The 25,487-nt window shown below is 29.1% G+C and overlaps 1 protein-coding gene across 5 annotated transcripts in view; it reads right to left on the reverse strand.

Annotated features, from left to right (window-relative positions):
• Positions 1-25,487, reverse strand: part of Neto (Neuropilin and tolloid-like) — a 137,643-nt gene that overhangs the window by 45,392 nt on the left and 66,764 nt on the right. For all 5 annotated transcript variants that reach the window (XM_011062573.2, XM_011062575.2, XM_087409863.1 and 2 more), the window contains exons 3-4: positions 13,874-14,325; positions 12,852-13,089 (exon numbers count right to left, since the gene is read on the reverse strand). In XM_011062573.2, the coding sequence (XP_011060875.2) occupies positions 12,852-13,089; positions 13,874-14,325 (690 nt within the window). The remainder of the gene's footprint in view (positions 1-12,851; positions 13,090-13,873; positions 14,326-25,487) is intronic.

A 25,487-nucleotide genomic window follows, 5' to 3' on the forward strand; every position in this document is an offset into this window, starting at 1 on the left:
ATATTTCACAGTGTAAAAAAATTTGAAAAATTATATAAATAATAATTACAATTTATAGTAAGAATAAAATTGCAAGTTTTTATAAAATTGTATGTTTTTATAAAAATTAGTATTTTTATCTTTAAATATATTATACGTATATTAGACAGATAATTACAATCATAATAATATATTTTATAATTTTTTTTATATAAATGTTATAAAAATTATTGTAACATTATATAACACATAATGTGTGTGTAGTAACATCAAACATACGTTTGCATTTTCGATATTAGTATAATATCGAAAGCTTAAATAAAGTTTTAATAACATAAGTTTAAAATTGTATATGTAGTATATTAACAAATTACGTAAAACATAAATATTTCTATAAACTTAACTTCAATTGTAAATTTACTTTTACAAATTGTTATAAAAAAAGTTATAAAAAAAAGAATAATTTTATTTGCAAGTTTTAATTTTAATTTACATGTGTAAATATATACATATGCTTTTAATAGTGGAACACAAGATTACTCACAAATGTTGTAATTTCACATAAATTTTTTTATAGTTTTCAATAAAGAAATATCATACATTTCAATGTATCATCGTAATATAAGATTATTTATTTATTACATAATTACAAATGATATTTTCGTAATATAAATTTTCAAATGATAATTTTATCGTTCTTTAACTTTGATTAAATTTTATTTGCAATTAATATGCATTCAATTTTCAAATTCACCAATCTACCATTTGTATTGGTAAAAACCATCTTGAATTGGACAGGTAACCATCTAAATTGTTAACTATCTAAATGAGTTCAGATTCAACTCTATAGATATTCTAATTCTGACATCAATAATCTTTCCTCTCGCAAAGTCTCGATGTAACTGATGCAAACGACAGTAACTATCAGAGAATCAGTGGTGCGAGATTCAATAGCAAACGATTTAACTAGGAATGCCTAGAGGCTGTCTACCACTTCAGCTAGTTAGATGATAGATTTACTGAGGGTTAGGAGAGTACTATGACGTACTCCAACCTCAAGAAGATAATCGGAGGAGCGAGGAATTCCGTGAAGACGTTACTGGACAGTTTGCAAGTTCCTTGATAGTGTCCGCGATATTTGTCCCCATTCAGTCGTGACCTAATGGAATTTCAATATTATTTCTGATGGTTAAATTATTTCGAATATGTTACATTCACAAAAATAATTATTTATAATTATTTCTAATTTATAGGAGACACATCAAAATTGTTCGGAATTGATTTGATTCTCTTTGAAAGTTATTAAACGATAAGATAAAAATCTGGAAAATACGTTTTTTTCTATGTGACTATTTTGAAAGAGTTGTATCAAATTATAGAGTTTTTACCTATGGCAAATACACAAAAATTTCACGTGCTATTTGAGCATTACTCATTAATAAAATGTGTATCAACTTTATATAAGACCGCTGCGCCGTACGTCAAGACTGTCTCCAAAAGCTTTATAACGATCCCTAATCTAAGGGTGATATTTCATTTATGCGTTTTTGTCATACGACAAATTTTTCAACAAGTCTGTTGATTGGATGTAGGATAGAGAGATCCGAAGACCTCTCTGATCTGTACATATTTGTCGTATGACAAAAACGCACAAATGAAATAATACCTTAACTTTGTTAGAGAGCCTTTGCCGCGGCGTGCGTTACTAGAGAAAGCATTCAATGGAAAAGCATACGTATAGTAAGCCGAATATACCGGTGGTTTAAAAAGATAGATATCGAAAGTTTGTCTGAGATAATGGTAAATGGAGCTTTTAATGAAGATAATATACGCGAGAAGTAAAATATTTTAAGCAAGACACGTCACGCGTGAAAAAATCCAAAACATCCCTTATACATTAAATTTTACGGGGGGGAAATCAAAGTATCTTTTTTTTCTGCTCTTAGAAACATATTTTATTCGAAACATTCTGCTACTCAAGAGATTAATATATATTATAAATATAAAAATTTAAGGGATTACACTTATTTTATTGTATTTTATTATACTGTGATATTTAATAGATAAGATGTCTTTTCTATTTCTATATACTTTTTATAAACATTGTCAAAATGACAAAACAAGTATATACATACATGGTCGATTCAAAAAAAGCGGATTAAGACTATAAAAATTTATATAATTTAAATCTGGTCACTATTTGCTTTAAAGTAGTTTCTTTTTTTATCTATACATTTATACAGCGATCCCACTGCTTTTATACCATACTCTCTGGAAGTCTCAAATCGTGCTAAGAGTTTTTTGCAATTTAGCTTAGATGTTCTTGACCATACCAAAATTTCCGCTATTTAAACTTTAATTTTATTTTGAGAAACAGAAAGAAATTACAAAAAGGATTTAAATTTGACGCGCCGAATAGAGAAGAAAGTCAAGAGTGCGATGACTATGTTGATCGTTTTTTTTTACATGAAGAAGATTGTGCACCAGAAATTGTTCTTGTTGATGCAGATAGAAAACATAGACTTTTACTGCGACAGTTTGAGCGTAAAAACGTTTGTCGTAGAAGATTGCAACTTCAGTCAAAGATATCCAGACTCACTTAAATCGATTTGAGACAATAAGAAGCATGGCAGAAGCGGTCAGATTACTATATAAATATATTATATGTAGAAGGGAACTGCTTTGAAGGAGATAGAGGTCAGATTTAAATTAAGTAAATATTTAAATTTTTATAGTCTGGTTCTTTTTAATTAACACACACATATCACAGGATGAAGACTAAGTACTCTAAAAAATTTTAAAGGATGATTCGTTACGCAAATTTAAGACAACAAAAACTTCATATGTTTAAAATGAGTTAATTTCAAAAATATAAGGTGTCGAAGAAAAAGTTAAAGAAAAAGTTTCATCTTTTTCAAAAATTTTGGAAACCAATATCGAGTTATTTTAATCTCCTAGAAACATACATAAAGATTTAATTCGAAATAACTCGAAATTGGTTTTCACAATTTTTGGAAAAAAAAAAAGATTTTTTTCTATTTTGACATCTTGTATCTTTAAAAATAAATCATTTTATACTAACAATGGTCGTATGAAATGTCATATGTGTTTTTGCCTTGAATTTGTGTAAATAATTATCCTTTAAAATCTTTTAAAAAGATTAAATCCACCCGTATACTTGCCTTTTACAAGCAACAAAATTTCCTGCATTATAAACAAAAAACTTATCTCTATTGTAGCAAAATATCTTTCGTCCGAGCAATCGAGATAATTTATAGCTTTTTATATTCTGTTACAAACAAATCTTTCGTTCCAAATTTTTGCTTGTAACGAGAAAGTATATATATTGCTGAATTGGCGCCTTTGCTAAGACGGCGCCCAGGGAGGATCGCCCCTTCTGCCCTCCTCTTACTTCGTCATTGTTTATTGTGATATCGCGAGAAAGTATAGATACAACGAATATCTGGCAACTATTCGATATCCGACCTATTCGGCCGCTTTTTGACAAACCGATCATTGGCCCAAATTTTTACATACATTTGAATAAATTATAAAAAAGTTATAAAAAAGAAAACATTCAAAACAAAATATTGATCGATACCAAGCGCATTTGACAGATGCAATATCACTATAAAAACAGGATTTCTTTTCGAATTTTTTTAAAAACAGATTTCATTTACATGCAAAAATAATGGTCTTCCATCGATTAAATTCGACGGATATCATAGATGTCAAATTATTTTTTTTCTACAATTGTCGATTTAAAAGTACACGAATAATTGCAATAATTATATAAGAATGTATTGTTTGTCCTAATCGTCCTTACTACGATAATTAATTTAATCACTAATTTAAAAAAAAATATACTACAAAAATAAAAGAAAAAGAGAATTCGCTCGTGGGACGTCCATCAGCGTTTTATCCGCGCGTTTTACTTGCTTAGCCACACTGAGTATTTAATAATAAACACAGTTGTATTTAATAATAAAAAATGTATGATTTATGCGCTTGATTATTTTAAAAAGTTTTTTTGTAAATTTACATTGGTTTTTTGATTGGTTGATTAACATTAATTTATGTTTATTCTTTAGGATTTACTACAACTGACAATATTCTATATTTTTAGTGATGGCTAAATATTTTCTTCCTGGGAAATAGCTATTCAAACAACCATTGATTGAAAAGCTAGTCACCCGTAGAAACGTGCAACGTAGAATATTTTACGATATTTACGAACACTACTTCTATACATGGTGTGTGTATCATGTCCTGTAGTATTAATGGTAGAAAATATTGTTCCGTCGGATAAAATATTTAAAAGATAAAAAGAGCATGCGTGCATACGTGTGCTGATGGCATACGTTTAAATAATATGTTTAATCGACTAGCCAGATAGATCTGCATATTATTTTATCTGTGTATACCTGAAGAGTACTGTGGAACGTAATATTTTTAATATTATCATATAAAATAGCTGTTGGATGCCAGAACTGCTCTCTGTATATCAACGGTTTAATTTCCTGCGATGACTTTATATTTTTGAACCTATTGGTACGTCGTTTTAGAGAGTTGTTTGCAAAATAAATATCTATAGGTAAACATACAGGACGTGACGATATATATAAACATAAATGTTTTTTTTTTAGATTTATCTTTTCTGTCTAAAATCTAGAGTACAAATATAAGTAAGCTTTGGCATCAACGTTTTTTTTGTTGACTTTAATCCGACATTTCAACTGGAATATGATCGGCATCGATGTTTGCATACACTGACAACGATATCGTCAGTTTAAGAAATAAATGCGCATAAAATCCAAGCAATCCGGATATCGCGTTGAACTTTGAACGTAAAATTGACCACGATTTTATAATCTCGATATAAATGGTGTATATTGACAAAAACCGAAAATTATTCAAGCATTTGCATGTTAGGATATTAATACCAATTAACAAATCCAAAAGATGGGAATGTTTCTTCGAAAAAAATGTGACTATTATATAAGAGCGACGTGTAAATTGAACTATCTCCCACCCTTTCGACTTTTCGCTCATCCCGCGGAAATATTATTGCAGCGGCATATCTTTCAATCTTGTTGTTGCTTTCGTTTACAGTGTGGATGTCGATTTACATATCTGTTCAATATCGTCGGACGTAGTCAACACAGCGGCAACCGGAGCAATTGCGACGCTCGATAGTATCTACGATACCTACGTCAAATACGAACATCGGACCGTCACTCTGATCGATCACATCAGATTCCGGGACGATGGTAAGTTTGCGTAATCGGAGTTACAGTCCAGCCACATCCTCGTGTTTCGCGGATCTCCCGGACGGATTTCCGCGTCAAGCTGTCTAGTTTGGCGTACCGCGAGAATGCAACGAGAAATATTCGCGAATTATTCATCTACTACAAAAACCGTGAAAATATCGATATTCGTCTGTTCATCCGTTATAGTTGGACTGGAATTCGAAATAGCGCTCGAGGGTTCAGGCTATGATAAAAGAATCGTACGACACTGTTACATAAGCGAGCTAGCATCGTGAGTGGGCATCGTTTGCAACGGTCATTGAGATAACGAACCCTTTGTGGTCGGAGTCATTTTACAGCATCGTAGGGAAAAGCCACGGCTGCCACAGCCGTACACTGGTACAGCTGTTGCACTGGTTTCGCACGCGATAAAGAGTGCAACAAGAAAACTGCGAAAAAAAAAAAACAAAGATTGAGAGGTGTCAGAGCAATGTGAAAATTAATATACCATTAAGTATGATAAATACCTTTAAATTGTTATAAATGAATTCTTTTTAAATACTAAAACAAACTATTATTTATTAATTAAAAGCCTCCAAATAAATTTTTATTTTAATTCTGCATAACGTTGGACACATTAAATTAATATAAAATTAATTATTATAAAAAATATTGAATAATTTAAATAAAATTAAAAGCTCACTTTTTAGCAGACCAGACATTTTATTTTTATTTTTTACGTGACTAACGTTCAATTTTCCATCATATTTACTGTATTTTCTGAAATTGTCGGATGTTTGATCAAATCAGAATTACAGCACATCCGACAAGTTACTAAAGATATCTCATCCGGGGTCAAGCAATCAATATAATATAATAGTAATGATTGGCCCCTATACTAACAAAATAATAACGCACGTACATTGTACGTGCTGCTCCTAACAATGCCTTTGAACAAACGGCAAATAGTAGTGATTGAGCTATTTCACCAACACATCAAATTCAGATTCATGATATAAGTTAATTCATGATAATAAGATAAGTAACATAAAAGATAAGTAACATAAAAGAAAAAAATTATAATGTAATTATAATAAATGTATAATAAAAACTGTATCAGTATGTTTGAAAAAAATTAGAATACTGTAAAATAGTTAATATCTACAAAATATTTTTGTCTTTTTAAAAGATAATTTCTTTAGAGTAAAGTATTCATTTCAATGTAAGTACATGCTATATATGTTCCCCTAAATGTTCAATTACAAAAATCAAAATGTGATATCAATTGAGAGGTAGCGTATGAATTTATTTATTTATTTTATTAAATATATCTATCTAAAAAGTTCCGAGATCAATTTTTTCCTGAACATACAAGTAATTTTTCCGACAATTACTACATCAATTTTAATACTATAAGACTATTTATACCGATTTTTTATATAACGCTGGAAGTAGAATATTTCAAAAATCGACCGTGAAAATTCCATCAAATTTTTTCCTCGTGAAAATTTTTGTAATAGGACAGCAGGCTGCTGTCGAATTTTATTTTAAATTTCAAAGTTGGGAATTGGCCAACCTCAAATTCGCATTTTGAAATAAAGTTTCAAAATCCATACTTGGGTTGATCTCAGGGGAATCAAAACCGATTAAAGTAAAGACGGCAAAATCTAAAAAATAAATACGATGTTGATTGTTTTGTTTGACATAAATGACTTTGACTTTCGAAATGAAAAAAATTCAAACAAAGAGAACGCATTTTGATGATATTTTGGATATCCTGCGAATTGACTTCGAAATAACCTTCAATGTGATGAGCGCATTGAAAGCTATTTCAAAAGATGACTAAGAGCTTTAAGAAAGATAGTACTAAGAGCTTTCAACGGTTGAAATACGTTCTAAGAAGTGCATTGAAGTCAGGTGGAATTATGTTAAAAATTTCTATTAATCTATTAATAAAATTTATCTTCATTTCTTAATTTTTCCTGAATCTATCTCGGAACTTTTTAAACAGACCGTGTAAAATGAATTAAAATTTAATATATATATGCATTTCGTTACTGTTAAAAAGTTATGTAAATTATATTATACTATTCATGCAAATTATAAGACAGAGATGTTTGAGTAGAACACGTGCCACATAATAGTGGCAAAGATCCTTCTCAAGATTCCGTAGAAGTTTCTTGCTGATAGCCTGCCAAGTGACGACCGCGGATTGCTAGACGATGCGCGGGTCTCCATATATTTTGGAAATACCAGGAACGTGACTTGAGATACTACGAAGATATTTTGGCATCTAGATTAAAGTTTATCAAGTTGTTTAACCAACTAAAGGATTTAATAACTATTGTGTGTGAACAATTGATGCAATGGCAGCCTGAAGTGTTTTGTTGTAGAAAAAGAATATAAGAATGGCCTAATATGCGGTGTATTTAAACAAACAAGGAAACTAAATGTAATTAAACTAAGAACATGATATAAACTTAAAAAAAACATTTTATACTGCAATAGATAATATATACTCACTCTTTTACTTCAAAAGTGACGCAACTAAAAAAAAACGTGATTTTTAAATTATTAATGAGTTAACTAAATAGTACCCTATCAATTATTAAAAGTGAACTATCTTATCTTAAAAAAAAATTTTCAAAATTGTTGCAACTCAAAAAGAGTTTTTTAAGGATTATGAAATAAAAATGACATTTGATTATATTCAAAATAGATTTTTTTGTTAATATTATTAGTCAATAATATTCTGCCAAATTAAAAAATAATTTTAATTTTTCGCTTTTGTGGAAAATTTAATTTTTTTTGTTACTTTTGAAGAAAAAAGTGATATTATTTTTAAAAAGTTAATCCTCTATTTAATTCTCTCGCAAACTGATAATATGTGTTATAGGTCACATAATTTTATAATAATTGCGCAATAATTACGGAAATCGTTGATTCATAAATAAATTGATGTTTTATTTATATAGATGCATCATTTATGAATTAAATCATTATTCATGATCTTCAATTCATGTATCATTGTATTAATTGTTAATTAAAAATATCAATATCCAGTTTTATGTTGCATTGAAATATTTCAAAACCTGAATACTCATGCAAATTATTGGAAATAACACGCAACATTACAAATATGAAAGTTAACGACTACGAGAAGAATTTTCCAATTAAATTGCCTACTATTACTAATTACAATAGAAAAATTTTGCAGATCTAGTTGAGCTTTGTAGATATGTAATTATAATGTAGTATATTTTATATTTCAGTCAATATATATATATATATTAGAATTATCATTTATTGATAATTAAAATTGTTGACAATATACATCAAATAATATATATATAGTGGTAAAGATTGTTATTATTAAGGATGAGAATTTCTTTAATTTCAATCATATCAATATTGAGATAATTACATGACGTAATTTACATAGGAGGCCTGTATTATAGTCACTTATCCAAATGCAATCACAGTTGCAATCATCATTATGCAGTAACAAACTAGTCCTATTGCCAGACTCAATTACAATTTCTTGCTTGTTACATTGAGTTTAGAACGGAATGATGAGAAGACCGACGAGTTGAGAAATGTCTCAATGTACGTCTAGATATATGATATGTGATTGCAGAGAAAAATTATATAAAAATTATTATCTAAGTGCTAACATATAAATTTTATCTTTCGCAATAATTACATTTAAAAAAATATATATACATATTCATAATTTTATTTTAACATTAATGAGAAAGAAATTCAATTCATGGATACTGCTATATTTTTAGAATATTTCTGAACAATATTCATAATTGTTTTCCATCATCAAAACTTACAGGAAAAACAAATCTATACGAAAACAATATATTACTTAAACGATCAGAATGTCACTGATATTTTTAGGGATTAATATATTTGTTATGTTATTACATTTCATCTGGTCCAAATATCATTTACTCTAGTTTTACGACATTGTATGGCGGTATTTGTTCTGTACGTTTACGTTTCACAGTCTGAGAGATTTGGTCGAGGACCACTGTAATCACCTATCGCTATTTTAGTACACGCAAAGAAGACTCGATAACTCACAAGCGAGGCTCGTCGACCCTGACTCAAATTCAAACAAGAGCCAGCTGCCGCCCATTGCCTAATCCAAGGCATCTCAAAGTCCCAGATTAAAAGGAAAATCTGCAAATTTCTACGAATTCAATTATAAAGTTCATAATAATTATTTGTATAGGCTGTGTGTCGACTTATTTGATACAATTTTATTTTTATTTATTTCTGAATCAGAGGATTGTATGTTAAATAATTTTATGTATTAACGTAAATATTTTTCTCATATATTAAACATTATTGAGGTCTTCTATAAATTTACATTTAAACATAACCCACAGTCAATCATAACCCATAATTCCCGTAAATAAAAATATATCTAAAATTTAGCAATAATAATGTAATTTGTAATTAAATTTATTAAATTATACAGTATAAATAATATTTATATCGTACAATTTAATTAGAAATTTAATTATTCTAAATTCTTTTCTGGATAAGTTGATTTAATTGGTTTAATTTGAAAAAAATAATGCATCTAACTTTTTTGAAGCCTACACGAATGAGTAGCTCGAAACGGAGAGACATTTTTCGTCTGAACGACTAGGAGCAGCTTCTCCGTTCGTAGATACATCGATTCGTTATCGAGATATTGCTTTCGTGCAGCCACCGACAAGAAGAGTGGTTGGATTCACGAAGATTTATGATTTCACCGAACATTCGCCAATTTTTTTTCTTTCTCGACTTTCTACCTACGATCGTCTCGCGTAGTCACGTTTGAATGTGCATACAAGCACAAAATGAGAATCGTTTGTTGTATTATTTTCCTAGATGTAAAGAATAACGATGCATAATAAAGAAATATTCTAATTTAAATTGTTTCGTTTTAGTTATTTCGTTTTGGTTATTTTATTAAATAGTAGACAGAAATAAATGCGGGATATAAAAAGCAAAGGATTAATTCTCAATTTCTGATATTATCATTATATTAATAACGTTATTGACAATTAACAAATTTGATACAGCATCTATTGTAAATTTGTTAAAGTACAAAATGCAGTAATTCATTAATGAAGTTTCACCGAACCACATCTATCACTAAGAATGACTACTCCGATTAAAGTGAAAATCGTGATCGTTGGAATAAAGGAGTCCATTCTGCGTTTCTTCCGCTTTGCAGCTTCGACTCTTTTGTGGGCCAGTCAGAGAAAATTTACTATCTTCTCGCGGTATCCTTAGCCAACGAACCGAACCACCGGGATGTATCAATCACTCGAGGCCTCTCCTCCTACTTCTCCAGAAAGTTCAGTCATGTTCATGCTATGAAGTTGCATTAAACTTATACATATGAAACAGGGTAGAAACGTATAGTACTTTTGAAAATCTGAAGTTCACGGTGTGTGTGTGTGTGTATATATATATAGAATAAATATGAATGAAAATAATCATGTTCGATTATATGACAATAACAACAGCATTTTTATAAAATGTACTAAAATTCATCTATTGAGGAGATTATTCCAAATAATATTTTTTTTTTACGTATTTATAGGATTTATGTTCTTATTAATATATACTTAATGAATTAAATAAAATTTGTGCAAATATGTCGTATGTATGCAAAAAATATGTAACGTATTCGTTGAAACATCTCGAATATCATTTCTCTGCAATAAACAGTTCAATATAATTGAATTTATTTAATATTGAAGTTCATTGTATGCTTCTCAATCCAATTTATAAAAATTACGCATTTTCTTTTGTTGTGTTTTGAAATAAAGTCATACATTGAATATTGTATTTACAAATTCTCATTTACAAATTCGATTTTGTGGGAATTATTCATAAAACAGTTGTATTATAAATATTTGTATTGAGAATTTGAAGCTTATATTTCTCATATTGCATTTATTATAAATTAATGGACGAATATATCTGTAAATTTTGATTTATCAAGTATATAAAGAAAAACAGATTATCGGTGAACAAAAGTTAAAATTTTATCAATACCATTATTTTAGAATTTTATTATAGTATCGCTATTGTAAGAAATAAGAACCTTATAAGTGAGGATGTATATAATAAAATTCTCTAAAGGATACGGGTGATAATACTACAGTATTCATATATGGATAATAATCTGATCGAGCCATTATATGATCCACGTTCGAGAGATAAGTCGTATCTAACGCTCTTTACTTAACTGGGATTTCGCTTGAAAGGAAACGATGTTTGTTCAAAACATTTGCCCCGGGATACCAGAGAATCGTGGATCAAAGGTTTTCCTCGCGTCCAGAAAAGTCCGCCATTCCAACACGCTCGCCTTTTTTCCTCGTATTATCAACGAATGGTGTGCAGCAGTAAAGTGAAATCTGGCTAACGTGTTCTTGCCGCGAGCAATCTTGTAAAAGTTCTCTCGAAGCTCGCTTGAAAATCGATTTCTCAGAGAGATACGATATGTAGGAAATCGATTATTGGTCACTGAACCACCGCTACGAAAATGATTGCACCCTCAATATTCCGGTCAACGACGCGAGATTCGCGGTTTAATGCGCAAGCTATGATTATCTGATAAATTATTTATCTTCGATTAATTCAAATGTTGTAGCCTCTCCATCACCAATCACAGACTTTTAAACTCATAAATGGGATATAAGGAATATGCATTACTGTTTTGCTTTTTTTTTTATACACTTACAATTATGTATACAAATATTCATTATATTATTACATAATTATTTATTGTAATTAAATTATTTAAGACGCCTGTGTTCTCTCATCACTACTATCTCAGATTACAATGTCAGAAGCGAGAAAATAATACAATAAAAATTCTTGTAAGATATATAATATTAATACAATAATAATAATAATAATACAAAAACATGTTTCAATTAACATTTACAATCAATAGAATCAACTTATAAAATATATAAAATCTTTTTTTTGTTTCGTTAATTGATAAATAACCATATATCCGGAAATGAATTATGCATAACAAAAAACGAAAACTCTATTGACAGCTATGACAAACTAATTAATATAAATATATATATAATTTAAAACAAAAGAAGATAGTTTTCAATATAGTTTTATATATTATAAGTTTTTTCTTCAATTATAAATGTTGTTTTATTAAAAAATATTTCTACTTAAATATAAGTTACAAGAATTTTTATTGTGTGTTTTCTTGCTTCTATCATCACACTCTAAAATAATAGATCGCTTAAGTTAGTGAACAGAAGCTTTAAGATTTTAATTCAACGTTTGTATTTTTTAAATTAATATTATTATGTCCGTTTCTATCAATAGCTTAATTTTAATCTAATTTCAACTAACTCTTTATCTTTTTATAATTCTAACTGTAAGAATTAAAAACAGATGAATAGTAAGTTCAACTAAGATTAAAGTTAATTTACATTGAAACGGACGTTATTCATGCAAGCTAAAAGGTCAAGTTTTTATTCAGTTCTACTTTAGATTCACACAGAGCGGTCAACTTTCAAGACAATAAATTGTATTTTTTAAAATCTTATTGCTTTTATTATAACAGAGTCGACTTACCTTCCAAAACTCGTACACAATTGGTCGAATTCGGATATAGTTCAGGATAATTCGGACTATAAAATTCCCTCTTTATCGGGTCCCCAATCTGAAACTTCTCACAGAGGTCCGGAACGTGTCTTATGTGGCGTCGTGGTATGGCGAAGTTTTTCGTATACGTCGTCATCGACGTCGTATTTTCCAAGTTTCCGCGTACGAGCGTCTCAAATGATAGTTGTGTCTCGGGCGTTGGCATTATCTGCACACATTGTAAAGTTTGATTTGAATTTACGTACAAGGGTCATTACGTGCGATGCGGTATTTATAATTTATCCAATAGTATATTTTGAAAAATCATGAGATAGATGAAGATATCCGCATAAACAACTTTAACATGAGAAAGCATTTCGCAGCCTTTGTTATTGCGTAAGTGTTGCGTTAATTTGAGCTACGTAAGATTGAAAATTTATATGCCATTAATTGGAGATATCAAGCCGTTAATTAAATGGAAGCTCAATTCCGCAATTTAGGCAACTGGCATTGCAACAGTGCTAAATTATAGTTATCGCTCGCATTATGATATTGGAAACGGCGCTGAGTAATTACGACTATTATGTCGTGAGAGATATCGATATTAATAAGAGGTATCGTAGAGGAATCCATACTATTGTTTTGTTGATTGATATCTTGCTTATTGTTTTGTTCATAAATTCAAGAGAGATTTTATAAATATTTCTCTAATCTTGATAGATATTTATTAAAAAAATAGTACAGATGTATGTACTTATGTAAACTTTTAATTCTATTTTATTAGTGAAATAATTTAAATAATGCGTCCCAATTATTATGATTCCAATTCCATTTTCAGAATTTAACAAATCAGAAAATTTGATTTTTCTAAAATAAAAGAAGTGAGAATATACGAGGAAATCTAATTACTGGTCTTGAGACATTATTCTGAACATTCGGAACATCTGTAGCCATAATCGTGACTAAATTTCCAAATAATCGCTACTACAGCTACGAGATTTGGTATGAATTACATAGGAGCTTCTAGAAGTCGGCGACGTTCTGACGAGGTGATAGCCAATCGTCGTCGATTCCGAGGACGATGACTCGATGGAAATCCGATTGGACGGATCCGTCTGGCTCGTTTCGCTGCTCCTGGAGGAGATGGACGGGTTATGGCTTGTGATCCTTGCGTCCTTGGTGTCATTGCCCCCCAGCGACTCCATCCTCCTCCCGTCCTCGTCTTCTTCGGATCTCTCAACCACAGTTCCTAGGAAACTCAGATCCGATCGAGTTCCAGGACTTGATCTCTCTACGCTCCAAGAGCTGGTTTCTGGGAGCTTGCCATTCGAGGGTCTAGTCTCTCTCGCGGCGTGCTCCAAACTCGAAGATGGCCAGGATCGTGGCAACGAGGATCGACTAGTTTTTCGAGCGCTGTATGTGCTCCACCGCGGATCTTCAGTCTCTCCCGTGGATGCTCCAGTAACTGAAACAATAATAATACTGAATAATTAAGCAGCGTACAATTAATTTCGGTAGAAATTTATTTAAAATATTTACCAGTGATAGTTAAATAAAACTTTTGATTTAATTGCTACGTTATAATTTTAACACTCGAGTACAGAATAATAGCGTATGAGTTACTGAAGTTACAAAGTCAGTAAATCAAAACAATACCATGATATCTCTTGCATCGTTAATAAAAGCTTTGTAACTCAAAAGTATAACAAATTTGTGCGCAATAAATTCTTTGCAGTATTTTAATATGTTCATTAGTATTATTATTAAATTGACGATCAATTTAATTTATTATTTCAACTTCATGATAGTGACAACATTTTGCGCCCAGTTTATACAATTAAAAAGTATGTATTTAAAATTTACATATAATATAAATATTATTAGGTACTAAAATCTATCAGTCGTATTTGGTTCAAAACGGAATATGTCATCTGGTAAAATAAGTATATAACAAAAAATAGTACAGATATACAAAATTTAATTCTATTTGTCAGTGGATAATTTATACAATATAATGCTTCCCTATTATTGCGATTCCAGTTCTATTTTCAGAATTTAATAAATTGGAAATAATTTAGCAAAATAAGCTATCTAAAAATAACTTGTAGTGGATAAATTTACCAGTTAGATTTTTAATTTTCTAAAACTCTCCGTTAAGATACTACGAAAGTAAATTAAAAAAATTAAAGTAATTAATATCTCAAATCGATTATATATATAGATATAAGGAAATAAACCAAAAGTAAATAAAAAAGAAGTTTGAAATAAGTATATTTTTACCAGACGCCTGTGTAATTACTAATGCAAAAAAATAACTTTATTAAAGTAAATTTTTTATACAAAATTTTCGAGTGACTATTTTACAAAAATTTGAAAATAAAATTTATTTTTTATTGTTTATACGATACAAAAATCAATTTGGTGGAACAGATTAAAAAAGAAATAAAAAAGATAATTTAGTGCATATTAGTAATCTTTCTAATCAAATAAAATGTTAAATATATAAAATGTATGATATAAATAAATGTATATTTGTATAAAAATAAATTTAACATTAGATATTATTTAACTTTTATTATTGTCACCATTTATAATAATATTTTAACATCATTATTTAGCCAACATAATATCTACAATCCAATGTTAATTAATCGCAGCATTCAAATATGACAAAAAAGAGAAAAAGATATGTTTTTCTCGAGGATAATCGATTTCCATTTTAATATGCGATTGAATGGAATAATTATATATAGGTATATATAGGTATATATGAGTAGCACGCTGAAAGGCGGACAACTAAATTGGGAGTTTGAATTTCTCTGAAAATGAATGTGATATTAACAATTCTCATATGCGCCTTTTAACTTTCCGTCATTCTCTTTTTTAATTTTCAACGACCGGTAACTAACGATAAAATTGAACGTAGCTCACCTGCATGAAATTATAAATAATTTGATTTGTAATAAAGTGATTTACTTTGATTTAACGAGTGAATCACTGCTGGTCTTTATGTTTCTGTAACAAAAACATTTGCACCTCTTTTAAATAAGAGTTATTGCTATTGCTAGTTCATTGCAAAAATAATTATAATAATATAGTAATAATATACTTTAAATTCTTAAAAGAATGATTAAATGTCTTGATAATTAATCATATATTTTATCTCAAATAATCTCTTGAAAACAAAAGCTCATATCAATGCTAATAAAAATGACATCTGATTTTACAGTTATCCGTTATATCTTCAATAATAACAATTTACATTGTATTCTTTACAAAATAATTAAATATCTTGATAATTAATTATGGATTTTATCTCAAAGCTGAAATCAATACTAACAAAAATTATTATCTGATTTTACTGCAGTTATTCGCTATGCCTTTAATATGAATAATAGACTTAATATAAATGCGAAATGAGATTCAGACAGGTGCCCTTTTGCTAAATATATAATAAAGATATAAATTGAATTAATTCATGTAATAGAGGAGTAATATTTTACAAAAGAATACTATTTCGTGCATACCATCTCTTTGTCGAACGCATATTGCATCTTGGAAAGCAAGACGGCTGTCTATATATGATACTGCATTTTGTACAACATTCAGACAAGGGTATCTCAATATAATACTTTAAAGTGTTCCTTTTTTCCTTTTATGAGACCGATACAACGTGCCTTCTTTCCTCAGACTAAAACTTGATAACCTCATGCGACTACACCATCCATTGCATCTCAGTAGCTAAGCTCTTCTATTTTACTGGAGAAAGCTCTCGTCGTGTCTAGCATTATGAGGGGCTTGCTCACAAATTTTTAAGCCGATGTCCTACAGAAGGTTTTCCTTTTATCATGCGATTCCAGAGTGTGACAAGCTAAGTTTCTAGCCGGAGTGCTTTTATCCTGTACTTCTTGATATCTACTTTTAAAAGATATACCGGATGGTATTTCTTGATACCAAATATAGCAAAATTAAAATAATTTATAGATAAATATATTTAAGTAAAATTTAATTGCTGTATTTTTATGAAACTGACTTTTTACTAAATAATAATTCTGCGACAAAATTTTCAAATTTATTGTTTTTTTTTATACTAAAATAACACTATCTTCAAAAGAATATGTATCTACTTTTTTATAAGTAAAGTTATTATATAAAATCATCTAATAACATTATTATATAAAATCATCTAATACACAAGATTAATAGAAAAAAAGAATGCAGAGTATATAATTTTCCATTAAATATTTCAATTATTTTTGCATTTATTCTTCTTGAATACATCCAATACTTATTAAATCAGAGTTTCTGCACCGATTACTTCCTCACGATTGCCTTGTGATTCATAAACAACAGGCTTTAGGCATTCCGACATTATCGTTTCTAGACTTAGGATAAAGGCAAAACGATTCTTACTGAGATCCGAGTAACTGAGCACTGAATAAGGTCAAAATTTATTCGCTCCATTTATCGCTCATTTCTTAAAGATAGAATTGAGAAACGTAATAATCATCTCTAAACTGAGAAAAATATTTAATTATTATGATTCATAATTGCATAGTAAAATAACAATGTCTAGAAATTTTATTTTATATTACTTTAATTATTGTTTTAATTATTATTGCTACAACGTAAGTAATAATAATTATATTTTTAGTTTTATTAAAAAATATACAATTGGAACTGAAAATAACTACAAATCATAGTTAAATTATGGTAATTACAGCCACTTTTTTCTCGCAGTACAGTTACTGTAATTATCTCAAAGTAGAGGTTACAATAAAGCATAGAATTGGTAGCTTTATTTTATCCTTAATCTCCACAAGATCAAAACTTTTTAATTTTTGAATTCATCAATTATGAACTAATTTTATAAAGCTCTTGATAATTTTAAATCAATCGTGGTTTAGATAATGGTTTTAACTAATCTAAAATTAGATTGATTACTGGATTTAATATTGCTGTGAATATTGTTTATATGTACTTTATTAATAAAGCGCTAGTAGATTTATTGAATCAATGAACTGATATTAGTGATAATGCATTTTTTTCGTTTTTTATTTGTAATATATTTTTATTGTGCATTATGTGAAATTTTAACAAACCGTTGCCGAAGTTACATCGCTGAATTTCGAGAATTTCCTGCGACGCCATGTTTCAAAGGCGTCGGGTTTCTAAAAGCAGGAACGACGGTGAAAATCTACATCTACCTGCAGCGAGTAAATCAGATCCTCGCCTACTAGGTGTCTCGTTCTCTCACCTACTCGGCTATCTGGCCTCCCGTTTCTCGGCAAACAATTTTGTAGCTTCTTGTTTCTCTACCCTCGCACTATCTTTCTTGCGTTAGTTCCTCTTCGTCTTGCGTACAAGAATATTGCAGCACACCCGTGATAATCCCTTTTTCTCAAGACATTCATCGCGCTGTTTACATCATCATTTTTTCTTCAAAGAACCCATGTTGCCCCTCTCATCTAGAAAATGGCCACATTGTGCGCATCTCGCGCGAGCGATACTTTTGTGCTCGTCATCACCGGCAGCATAATATTAATGACATAATATACTAAAAAGATAGAATTATTAATTATATATATTAATTATTAATTATATATATTATTTATGATTTCTCATTATTGTTCATTATTAAACATAATATTTTATTATAATATATGTACGAGTATATTATTTTATTATATATGATAGCTCTTTATATTGAATAATTACTGTATTCATAAAATTAAATTATTATTATAAAAATTAAAAAAATGACTTCGTTCATGCTACTTATTTAATGCTTTAATTTTATGCAAAATCTAACAATAAGATATTTTGTATTTTTTTAAGGTAAAGCTGTTCGAATAGTTCAAAGAAAGTTCTCTGCATTGGTTATATATTTCATAATGTATAACATCTCGGGCGGTCCTTTCAAAATAACTATAAATTAATTTGTAACATACAAATTTATTTGTGAGAATTAAAAAAAAATTTTTGTAATTTGGACGAATTTGATGAGCAAAGAAAATTTAATAAAATGGAGCAAAGCGATTTTAAACAATAAAAGCAATTTTAAACGAGCGAATATCAATGGATGCAAAAATTGCGCGATTAAATATTGATTAAATAATAAATAAAACCAGCAACCACAGCTCATACAAGTATTTGTTTAAAAAATCACAAATTTATTGCTCTATGATATCGAATTTGCAGAATTAACAATACCATTAAACAAATATTGGTATATTGATATATTACCTTTATATGAAAAAATATATCCAACCCAAGCGTTGGTGATCCGAAATGAGACTTAAATTAAGTGTGAACTCCCAAATGAATCTTCAACTTAAAAGTTAACACCCAACTTGAGTATTATTTCGTACCTTCATTGTTTAATTGTGTGAGTGTATATTTTTATGAGGATTGGTCTTCGAAATAAATTCTAAAAAAGATTAAAATTAATGTATCTGTGCGCGCGCGCGTCTGCATGTGTGCACGCTCTCTTTTCTCTATTACATAAAGTTGTGATTGCTTCTAACTTTAATTCCTATATGAGTATAGAGCGTAAAACAGAATTTTTTTTTAGTTGCGATTGTGAAAAACAAAAGATTTGGTACGAGAAAGCAGATGTCAGATTATAAAAACGAAGAGAGTTCTTACGTCTAGAATAACTTATATTTGAAGTACTTCAATGCATATACAAATCTCGACAACCGATAATATCCGACGTTTTATGAAATAAATTGAGAAAGCACAAAAATAATGATTTTAATTTTTAGTTAAAATTTGATTACGAAAAATATTTTTTACCAAATATTTCTAGAACGCAACGGAAAAAAAATTAATTTTAAATTCAATAATTCCAGACTCGCATATATGATTCTTGTATTGTGTTTGTGAATATATTTTTTACGTATTGATTATATTTAAGAGTAGACAATCATGATGATCTATTTGATTTTACATTAATATTCTGATGAGAATGATCTTTTATTTATGAATATTTATAGTATATATACAAAATCAAAATTAAAAGTTTATAAAATCTTCGGTTGATCACTACGGCGCGAATACGAAATAAATCGGCAAGATAAGCGATTTTTCTTCGAAAAAGCGTTAGAAAAACATTGCTTTCCATTTAGTAATACAAGTTGTTACAAACATTTTATTTTTCTTTACATTCAACAACTAACAAAGAATGATACTTGTGTTACCAAACGGAAAGCACTTATAATACTTTTGTGATATTAGAAATGATCGAATGAACAGGGACACAGTTATTAATTTTATACACAGTGATTTCTAGTTCCATAATGTATCGAGTCTTAACAAAGCGATTTCATGAATGTGTGAAATACAATAGTAATAAGACTTAACATTACAACTCAAAACAAACTCGAATCTTTATTGCCTTTTTGTATTTAAATTTTTATTATCTTTATGCTACGAAAATGAAAATTATTATTTACAGTAACTTAAAACAAAGATAAAATTATTTAAAAATACAAGCTAAACATTATTGACTTTTTATTCGATTGGAATAAAAGATTTAGAATATTTCAAAGTTTTAAATTCTTAAAGTTAACACTAGAAGTACTAACGTTTTTTATTCACTAAAAGGATCAAGTAATTACAATGAAAATAAAAGAAGTTATAAAAAATTAAATATTTTATCAGTATAAAAGACATAATTGTCAGAGGGTAAAAAATGTCTTATTTTTTACACATTAAACACAACTCGTATTAATCTAAAAAATGGAAATGATTAGTAATTATTAATAACAGCTCAGTAATATGTTTAAAGATATCTTGAAGTTGTCTTGTGTGATAATTTTATACATTCTACTCATTAGACTAAAAAAAATTACAAAAATTACAAAATGAGGAATTTTCGATTTAGTTTTTTATCAGGAATAGCATTATATGATTAGTGGGTGCCTTTTAAGATACATCCTGTATACATTGCATCGCACAAGTCTAAATATTGTATTTTTAAATATTTAAATAGCCTAAATATTTCCGTTTAGAGGAAACATAAAGCCAAAATATTGTTGCACACATGGCGTGCGACATTTTCAAATAAGTATGTAATATTTCAACCTATCAACACACACACACACACACATCTCTCTCCGAGAATATATATGTTATATATTTACAGCGCGCGTTCAGGTACATCGTCGAATACCATTACTCGTATAACCCCCATAGCTCCACATACTCGGAATAGAAACCCCACGAAGAATTCCATTTTTCCCGTTCTCAGTCACGGATTCCCTTAGATATTGTTTTCACAAAAACGAAAGAAACGACCGAACATCCATGCTTATAGCATGGAATCAAAAACACGATAACAGAAGAACATCTTCACATTTACGGTTAAAAGGCAGAATCTTGTAGAACAACTTCCATTTTCAAAATATAAAAACTGTGAAATATATCTCGTTTTTATGAAATCGTAGTGTATGTATGTACAATGATTTGGAACTCCTACAATTGAAAAATTGTAGAGAGAAAATGACGGAAGGAATGAATAAAAATTTAAAATAAAGTTTAAAATAAAGATTAATATTTCCCGGAGACTTTCGTAGATCTTTGTTTCTTAATCTTGCTGGAACTTTATATGCCACTATCATGAAGTACATGGCTTTATTTCGCGAAGGTTGCTCGTAATTTTGCTATATCATCGATAATTTTTCGTGATAATATCTAACTAGTATTTCTCGCGCGCGTTTATTAAATCGACTTTCTATTAAAGGGAACGTCCTTCATCCCGAAGAGGATCGTTCACATAAAATTGTGCTCACACGGTCCGTAGCTCATCGAGCTTGTCGACCCGTATTTCTGTCTCACGTTTACTGTAAAACGATCAGATCACTCAATGCGGGCCCTTTGTCCAATAATAAAGTTAACGTTTGTTTGTCATCGACTTGAAAAGTCGATATTTGCACGTTGCATTTCATTGATTTTACAGTTTACTTTTCTTTGTGACAGATGCCTTGTATGGCAATTCTTTTATAAAAACCTTCCTTTTAAAAAAACCTCTTTTTAAAAAAACTCCTTATCCTCTTTATAAGATATTAAATGACTCAATATATATAGACTCAATAATTTTTTTTTCATTATATATTCTTCTTTAATTACTGTTTACCGTAATTTTATTTTTCGCTATCTTCTTGCGAAAAATAGGAAAATTTAAGTTCAATAACACTCAAAAAAGTGATCTTGCAGTTATAGCGGAAATTCTAAATACGAAAAATAGCTAAAATAAATAAATTTTTAGCAAGTACTGCGATATTGGATATGTATTGCATCTAATCGTATAGATGACAGAGATAGAATTTAGATTTGTGCTATAAATTCTATGTGTATGATACATAATTTTTTATCAGATACAAAAACAGCTATAATTCTAGCTGGAGTAGCAAAATATTTTTTTTGCGTGAATGAAATTAATGAATAAAGTTAATGAATGAATTGATGAGCCAGAAATTATTTCCACAATTTTGTATAAGCTTACTAGAAATTACTATAAGGACACATCTAATGTTAATGTTTCGTCTATGTTTATTATGCGACTCTCTTCTCTCTCTCTCTCTCTCTCTCTCTCTCTCTCCGTCTCTCTAGAAGTTAGTTACAATAGTTGAAAAGACAGCATACTACACTATTCCTTTTACTTTTTACCAAGTAGCAAAAAGCATTTCACTGAGAACGAGCTATCAAAGAGATCCATTAGTAAGAAAAAGAAGTAAAAGAAGAAAAATATGAACAAATAAACATGGCGTAAACAAATACATTGTTAAACCATTAAAAATCAGTGCTCATTAAATCAATGTACAACAATACAATACAAACATATTATAACATAGTATGTGCTGGAGAATATTACGAAACATAAATAAAAAGAAGCTGAGAAATATAATATTTTAATCGGTATCTAACTTTCCAAATGAATTGTCGTTATACATTTAATTTAACACGCAATAAACTATTGCATTAATCACTATTTTATGTGAACGTTTTCATAAATTCTTGATGAATAGCAAAGTTTTTGATTTATGGTCACCACTTTTTACATTTTCCATTCGTTGGCATAAACGCAGCGTATACGAGTCAGATTTATTGTCATCCTTTCTCCTTCTCCTCTTTATCGTGAAGTTCTAACGACTCTCACCGATACAAAACACATTTCGCTAACAGTGATTCACGTTGCAATCGCCTTTAAGATCTTGGCAGAACAGCTACTATGGTCATTTTATGCTTCAATCTCGTTGCTTCTGTTGGCAAAGTTCGAGAGCAATGTTGCCGTATTTCTACACGAGCTTATGTATACGCATTTATGGTATCATAGAATAACAATTACAAAATATCACACATATTGCTCTCTACACAAAATGTCGTTCTTTGATTAATTATTTTAATTTGTAAAGAATCCTTTGAAATTAAAATGATTTATGACTCTTACTTCAAGAAAATTGAAGAATGTTTTACATTCTGTTGTAAACTTAACCCTTTATGGAATTGTGACGCCGTTTAAAATCATCTCCTTTTATTTTATAAATTGCTCGCTCAATTTTTACGAAACTTAACTATTCTATTGGAATTCTAGATTAAGAATGAAAAATTCAAAATAATAGATTCAATATAATGGACAGAATTTTTAAGAAATAATTTGATTATCATAAAATTTGATTTTAGAGTTTTTAATTAGGAAGTATATAGGTATAGTGAGTGCAAAAGTATTCGTATAGAGAATATATTTTTTAAAGACTATATTTTTAAAAAGTAAGTATTATCCATAGCGAGAAACAATTCATTGATCGATATCAATTTCGACATCAATTCGACATCAATTCGACGTCTAATTGATGGTCATTTCTTGCTGAGTAACTAACAATTTCGTAAAGAATAAAAGTGACTATATGTTTCTGAAAATTATATATACTAAAAAGATATGTATTAATTATAAAGATATGTATAAGATATTAATAAAAAATATATAACACAAAAATAAATAACACATTAAAAATAAGCGAAAATTAAAAACTATATTGTTTGCACACTAAAAATAAAGCTTCACATGAAACTCGTTTGTTTACGTAGAACAGAATGTATTCATTGTATAAAATTGCTAATTAATATTCATTTTCTACAAATAAGACTTTTTCATAAAAAATTTCCTTATATAAATACTTTTTACACTCACTATATAACATCAAGTTTCCAATTTCGCTTTATTTGAAACACATCAGTGACAAGTATAAATAGTTAATACTGATTTCCAAACTGACTTTCAAACTTTGATTATGTATCCTATGACACTAGATCCTCCATTATATTATTCTTTTGAACTTTGATATTATCTATATTCAAACTTAGAGATATCAATAAACCCCTTAATATTTCACATAATAATTAAATTACTTTTTAGAATTATGAAACTAGAGTCGAATTCAATAGCTTTAAAAATCTTTAAAAAGTAAATTTTTCCATAAATTACTTTATTAAAAAGCTCTGATCTTCAAAGGATTAATCGTCATTTAGACACACGTACGGGTGCAATGATAATGCAAAATATATCTGTGTATGTATGCATTTTCCTAAAAAAATATTTATATCAGGCTTATATATTCAAATTATTGAAATCAACTCAGTTTTATTTTACAATCCGACTATGATCGATCAATACTTCAACGGCTGACCGGCTTCCGCGAAGTTACAAAAGTAATATCAACCAAAATTTATATGATGCCATGTAATAAGAATAACGTCGGTTCTTCAGAACAGCGATATTTCCTTGCGAGCGATATTTTCTTCTGCGATATTTTCCTTGGACATCGAATAAGATTCCTCGTCCAATCTCAATTCCCCGAGGCTCGTTTCTTCTATCAACGCAATGCACCACTAGCGCACTGACCAGGTCGGTCAGTCTCTCTGATCGGTTCACGAACTGGTCTGTCTCTAAATCACTTACTGAATAAATCTTTCCTGAGTTTACGGCTAGTACGCGGCATGTTGAAAGAACGGCAACGAACGGTGCGAATTTATGACTGGGTGATACACATTCTGCTATCTAGTCTTCAACAAGATATTCATCCATGCACCGCATACTTTTTACGATTTTTTCCGCGTTTAAAATAAGTTTTGACATAACTTACAACGTAAGAGATATGCAGTGTGATTTTAACAAAAATTTCAATTAATATATTTATAACATATTATTTTTATACGGAAAGAATAATTTTACTAAAATACCTATCTAAAAATTTTGCTCTGAAAGTTTAGATCTAAAAATTTAAATTTGAAAATAATTTTATTGGACCATTAAAATAATTATGTAGAAATCTCAAGCATGATGAATGCTGCAAAAAGTTTTGACATTCTAACAATTAGTTTGAGAGTTCTACATAATTATTTTGATGGTCCAATAAAATTATTTTCAGATCTGTATATAATTAAATTTAGATACAGCAAACCTTCCCGTGTAATATTTAATATATTTTATATATTTTATTAAGATATCTCTTTTTAGTTTAGGAGAATGTAAACATCAACATTCCATTATTTGTTTCCTGTGCCATGAAAAATAATTACAAAATTGAACTGAAATCACTGCATACTGTATTTTAAACGCAATAA

This window comes from Acromyrmex echinatior, chromosome 9 (genome assembly GCF_024713525.1).
Source record: "Acromyrmex echinatior isolate Ae372 chromosome 9, ASM2471352v2, whole genome shotgun sequence".
NCBI classification, from domain to species: Eukaryota; Metazoa; Arthropoda; class Insecta; order Hymenoptera; family Formicidae; genus Acromyrmex; species Acromyrmex echinatior.